The 6000-nt window shown below is 43.4% G+C and overlaps 1 protein-coding gene across 1 annotated transcript in view; it reads left to right on the top strand.

Moving 5' to 3' along the window:
- Positions 1-295: 295 nt before the first annotated feature.
- The window catches only part of RRAGC (Ras related GTP binding C), a 29223-nt gene continuing 23518 nt past the window's right edge, over positions 296-6000 (top strand). The window contains exons 1-3 of the mRNA XM_074217584.1: positions 296-569; positions 3984-4187; positions 4887-5086. Coding sequence (XP_074073685.1) covers positions 318-569; positions 3984-4187; positions 4887-5086 — 656 coding nt within the window. The 5' untranslated portion in view covers positions 296-317. The remainder of the gene's footprint in view (positions 570-3983; positions 4188-4886; positions 5087-6000) is intronic.

Raw genomic sequence — 6000 nt, 5'->3', positions numbered from 1 at the left:
GTCCGCCTCCTCGCCGCCTCTCGTCTCTCCTCCTCCTCCTCCTCCTCCCCCTCCCGTAGCGCCTAGTCAGGTGACGTAAAGCACGTGATGAGGCACCGCCCACCCTGCTGCCCTAGAGTGGCGGCGGCGGAGGCCAATGAGAGGACGGAGCTCGGGCGTCGACCCAATGAGCGCGGCGAGGGGCGGGGAGGCTCGGGGCCGGTCCGGGCGGCGGCGGGGGGGCGGCTGGCGGGCGGCGGCGGCAGGAGGGGCGGCCTGGCCTGGCCTGGCCTGGCTTGTCCTGTCAAGGCGGCGGCGGCGGCGGCGGCTCCGGGACCATGTCGCTGCAGTATGGCGCGGGGGACGAGGCGCCGCTCTCCGACAGCTACGGCGCGGCGGACTCGTTCCCCAAGGACTTCGGCTACGGCGTGGAGGAGGAGGAGGAGGAGGCGGCCGTGGTGGCGGCGGCGGGCGGAGGCTCGGCCGGGCCCGGGGCGGGCGGCGGCTGCGGGGCGGGCGGCAGCGACAGCTCCAAGCCGCGGATCCTGCTCATGGGGCTCCGGCGCAGCGGCAAGTCGTCCATCCAGAAGGTGAGCCCGGGCCCCGCCTCGGAGCCCGGCCGGGGAGCGGGCAGCGGGGGGCGGCGCGGGCCGAGGGGCGGGCCCGGAGCCGGGGCCCCGCGGCCGCTCGCTGCCCACGCCCAGCGCCTGGCGGGGAGGCACGGGAGAGCGGCCCCGGGGGTAGCCCCTGCCCAGCGCGCAGAGCCCCGAGCACCCTCATCTGCAAACTCCAGGGGTGGCCCGGGTGGCCTGGAGGAGCCCCAGCTCCAGATCCGTCAGGGACGGGGGACCCCGGCACCGAGCCTCCCTCTCCTCGTCATTACAGAGGGGGAAACTGAGGCCCAGAGGAGGGGGTGGGGCCCCGGGGATCCCAGGGAACCCTTCCTTCGATGGCTTGCTCCCTTTGGGGCTCCTAGAGCAGAATCGGGGGGCTCTGCTGCTTACTGCCTGTGTGACTCGGAGTGACTTGGGCCCTTCGTCCTCATCCTCAGAAAGAAGGGCTTGGGACCGATCACCTGGAAGATACCGCTTTTAGGGCCATAATTCTCAATCCTCTCCCTTTTTTGGGGCTTAGTTTCTTCCTCTGTAAAAAAACAAAACAAAACAACCAAACAAAAGAAAATGAGATGTCCTGGATTTCCCAGGTGGATCTCTTTTAATTTGAAACATCCTACACCTTTGAACATATATATACCCCCTAAGAGTTGATTTAGATGTGCAAAGATTCAGACCGAATTAAATCTGGTTGTGGATCTTAGTTATTGTCACAGGCCTGTTTCAGGATTGATGAAATGGAATATTATGATCATAGTTCTTTGATTCCGCGTCTCTCTTGAGGTATTGGAAGGGATTTTCTAGACAGATGTGAATCCAATGTTCCATCGGGCCTGTGAAGAAGAAAAGGAAAAGTGGTTTCTAGTTTACTAAGAAGTCCAATATGTTCTTAGGTTTTGGATTGGAAGAGACATTAGAGGACCTAGTCTAGTACAACTCTTCCATTATGGTAATAAAAAAATTGACCCCCTGAGTGATGAAGTGACAGAAGTCACACAGGAGATTCAAACCCAGGGTCTTTGACTCCAAACAGTACAGTTTTCATTGTGTCATGCTGCTGGCATAGATTGTCAGAAGGTCGCTCCTCAGTCACACAGCTTGACGCTGTTTCTCCTGTATGTGTCTAGGAAGGTAAGTTTGGAAGTTAATTCTGTATGTTGTATAGTCTTTCTTTTTGTAATTTTTGCTGTATAGTCTTTCTTTTTGTAATTTTTGCTTTCATATTCAATTCTTCTCTGCAAGTCTGCTGCCAACATCCTTTTTATACCTCCCATTAGGTTTATACAATAGCTTCCTAATTGGCTTCTGACTCCCATCCTTAATTTGTTTAATACCATGCTCTCAGATTTATCTTCCTGAGCTTTGAATCTTTTTCCTTTAAAAGTTTGACTTAAGTCTTTCTTTATAAACATGCATCGTGCCACTTTTGTGGACTCTGTGATATTCAGTCTTTAACTCCCTCAATTTATAGAGAATGAAACAATGACACTGAAAAGTTATATGTCTTGCCCCGGGGTCATACAGTGAAGGTGGGATTTGGACCCAGATTTCTCTGACTCCAAGTCCAAGACCCAAATCACTAAGCTGTCACTTTATATAGAATGTACTTTCTTCTATCTCCTCCAGGCTAGACATGTCACTATTCTAGTTAGACATATGTCTTGCTTTTCCACCTGTGTCACTGCACTCTTTGCCTTGTTATCTGTACTGTCCCTGCCTTATCTTTGCTGGTTGCTGGGTGTAGTAGAAAGAAGACTGGAGTCAGAGAATGTGGTTTTTTTTTTTTTTTGGTGGGGCAATGGAATTAAGTGCCTTGCCCAAGGTCACATAGCTGGTAAGTATCAAGTGCTAGAGGTGGCATTTGAATTCAGGTCCCTAACTCCATTGCTCTATCCACTATCCAACCTAGTTGCCTCCTAATATGTGTTTGAATCCTGCAGAATATTGACTACCCTTATGACCTTGGCCAAGTTCAAATTAAGGAGTTGTACTCTCTTAAGGTTCATGTTAATTTAAAATTCTGCCTTAAAACCTTCCAAATTAGTAAGATCAAAGCTCAGATGCACTCCCTCTTTTAGCAGAAAGTGATCCCTGAATTCTCTTGTTAACTTTGTTACCTCTCTTGGGCTCTTATGTTCTGTTTTGTATTAGGATTATTTGTGTATAAATCTGATCTTTCCTACTAGATTGTAAATTCTTTGTCTTATTAACATTTGTACTCCCAAGTGCTGAGCCCTGAGCTTTGTACATAGTAGGTACAAAATAAATGAAAGGCATCCTCTATAGTTCAAATCCAGCTTCTGCCTCATACTTCTGATGGATCTCCAGCCTGAATTTCCTTATCTGTAAACACAAGAGTTTGAACTAGATGACCTGTTAGGTCCCTTCTAGCTCTGTCTTTGAACCTATGAAATGCTGACCATTTTTGCTTTCAAGAAGTTTCTTAATGCTCTTTGGAATAATTACCTCCCAATTTGGGTTAATATTAAGTTATAGTACTTTTCTTACATCTCTTGTCATCTCACAGGTACAAAGTGCCTGTTGGACCTCTGAAAACTTCTTCATTTAATGCTCCTTGAATTCAACTTTGAGGGTTGTTACTCATGTCATTTTTACAAAAAAGTATACATTTAGGTGTCTCACAAAATCCATTTATTTGAGATATTGCCTAAATTGTAATAATAGTAGTATTTTGGGATTTGTGCTCCTTAAAGAAACAGAGACCCTTAAATCTTAGTGAATTGCTTTTAAGTAGTGTCTAAATGGACCTTGGCCAAAGGTAAAAATTTTCACTGTACTATAAAGTATGAAGAGTTTCCTAGAAAGGTGGGTATAAAGAGTAATGATTATGCTGTTAAAGTTGGGTAAAAACCATGTGAAACTGACTACAGTAGTAGTATGATGTGTTGGGAGTCAGCAGACCTGCTTTCTAACTCTTAATTTGGAAACTAATTGTCTGATATTCAACATTGAAGACAAGGCCCTGTTCCTTGCTGTCTTTATCTGTAAAAAGAGGGGATGGACTCTAAAATCACCTTCAGTTTCTTTTTCCTCCCTTCCCCCAAATCTTTTAAGCTCATTCTAAATGTTAAATTGTTTACTAGATCAGACCTTTAAATAGAACAGAGAATAAGGCAAAACATTTTGGAGTTCACAATTTTCTTTTAATGGATAATCAGTAATTTAATGGGGATCTCTTTTAACAAAATCAAGACTGGTGATTAGACCCTGCAGAAGAATCAATTTTGGCCCATTAACTTCTACTCAAAGGCCATTCTTGTGTTTCCTTATTGGTTCGTGGTTAATTTTTACCAATCTAGGGCTGGTTTTTGAATGGTGCATACCAAGTTGTAATTGGTGGTAAGCCTGATCTTTTCTTTCTTTTAACAGGTGGTCTTTCATAAAATGTCACCCAATGAGACCCTCTTTTTGGAAAGCACCAACAAAATTTACAAAGATGACATTTCCAATAGCTCCTTTGTGAATTTCCAAATATGGGACTTTCCTGGGCAAATGGATTTTTTTGACCCGACCTTTGACTATGAGATGATCTTCAGAGGCACAGGGGCATTAATATATGTCATTGATGCACAGGTAGTTATCTGATCGTTTTCTTTTTAAATTGGTTGTAAAAGCAAAAGGGACAAAGGAAAAAATTCACTTTCTCTGACCTTTGTTTCTCACATTGTTTATGCTAATTGCCACTAGATTAGTTATCAGCCTTCTAAGACAGAATTGAGGAAGTTAGTGGCACATGAGGAACTGGCCAGTCTTTAGGTATGAAGACCAAGTGGTTGAAGACATTTGACATCCTGAAGTTTTGAGGTCTTTGTTTTGTTTCCTTTTTTATTGGCCAATGACAGGTATCTCAGTATCTTTTAGTAGCAATGGTCAAGTGGACTCTTAGACTAAATAACTTTATCTGTTCCCTGTAGTAGAAGGAACATGTTTTCTTGATTGCTTAAATCATGAAATTATTTACAAATGAGTTTGAAATGATATAGGTATTATGGAAGAGTCTGACTTCTACCAAAGTGTGTGTGTGTGTGTGTGTGTGTGTATGTATTCATATTAAATGTTTCATTTAAATTTGTTAGAATTCATAGTAAGAAAATTGAATACATTTAGTATTGATTGAAAGGAATGTATGTTATTTTTAAGGAATTTGTGTAGTTATCAAAGTTTTAGATACTTTAGGATGTGTGACTATATTGTCTTAACAGAAAGGAAGTGGATTCTGAATCAAGGAGATTTGATAGATTTTTGTTGTTCAATTCTGTTTCTCTTTTATAGGATGACTACATGGAGGCTTTAACAAGACTTCACATCACTGTTTCTAAAGCCTACAAAGTTAATCCAGAGATGAACTTTGAGGTTTTTATTCACAAAGTTGATGGCTTGTCTGATGATCACAAAATAGAAACTCAGAGGGACATTCATCAGCGGGCCAATGATGACCTTGCAGATGCTGGGCTAGAAAAACTCCATCTTAGGTAATTTTGCATTCTTTCTTTAAGAACCCTGGGAAAAATGCCTATGATTGTGTACATGTTATGATTTTCTTTGTTGACATACCTTCCCACAGAGCCATTTAAAAAAAAACTAGCTCTTTCCCCCTTTCCCAATCTTTATTAAACATAATTGTGGGGCAAGTTATATGATTACATGTTTTCCTGTCCATCAAAACCACCTTAAAATCCTTTCACTAAAACTTAAATGATTTAAGTCAGTATTTTCTGTTAAAAAAATCTAGTTTGTGACTTCCATGTCTTGGTCTAATAAGAATTTTCCCGAATCTAGTACAAGGAATCTCCTTATTATTTGGTTGTTTTATTAGGTAATTAGTTGCAGAACATTCTGCATCTAGACCATTATTCAAGCTCTTTTTTTGCCTGACAGTCAATCTAGTTTCAGCCTCTGGAGAGAGGTTTGAATTAAACTGGGACTGTGATTGGTAGAGAAGCTTTGAAGAGGCAGGACAGGTCAGGACAGGCCAGGATAGGTCAAGCCAAGCCTGGCCTTCAAGCCCTATTGGGCTCTGAAGAATCTTGGTTCTTTTCTGAGGTGGGGCATAATTCATGAGCCTGTACAGTTTAAGAGCATTGGGACTTTTGGTCTGCGTTAGTCCCTAGGACTGCAACCTTTGCAATTGAAAGAACAAGCACTTGTTTATGATTATTACTAATGAGTACCCAGGAGGTAGGAGCAGGAAACCAGTTTTAAGTGTTTGTTCTACTGTGCTTTCGGGGAATATTTCTCCCCAAATTTCAACCATCTTCGTGTTGCAGGTGGAATTCCTTAATGCGCTATTTATTTTGCAGTTAATATTTTTTATTTTAAAAAGCACCTCTTAGTAACCATCTCAGCGATTAAAGGGAAGAAAAGTTCACTGCCATGTTGCCCTTCC

The sequence above is a fragment of the Macrotis lagotis genome, chromosome 1, assembly GCF_037893015.1.
Source record: "Macrotis lagotis isolate mMagLag1 chromosome 1, bilby.v1.9.chrom.fasta, whole genome shotgun sequence".
NCBI classification, from domain to species: Eukaryota; Metazoa; Chordata; class Mammalia; order Peramelemorphia; family Peramelidae; genus Macrotis; species Macrotis lagotis.
The sequence above is the reverse complement of the archived record's forward strand: the minus strand, read 5'-3'. Positions and strand labels throughout refer to the sequence as shown.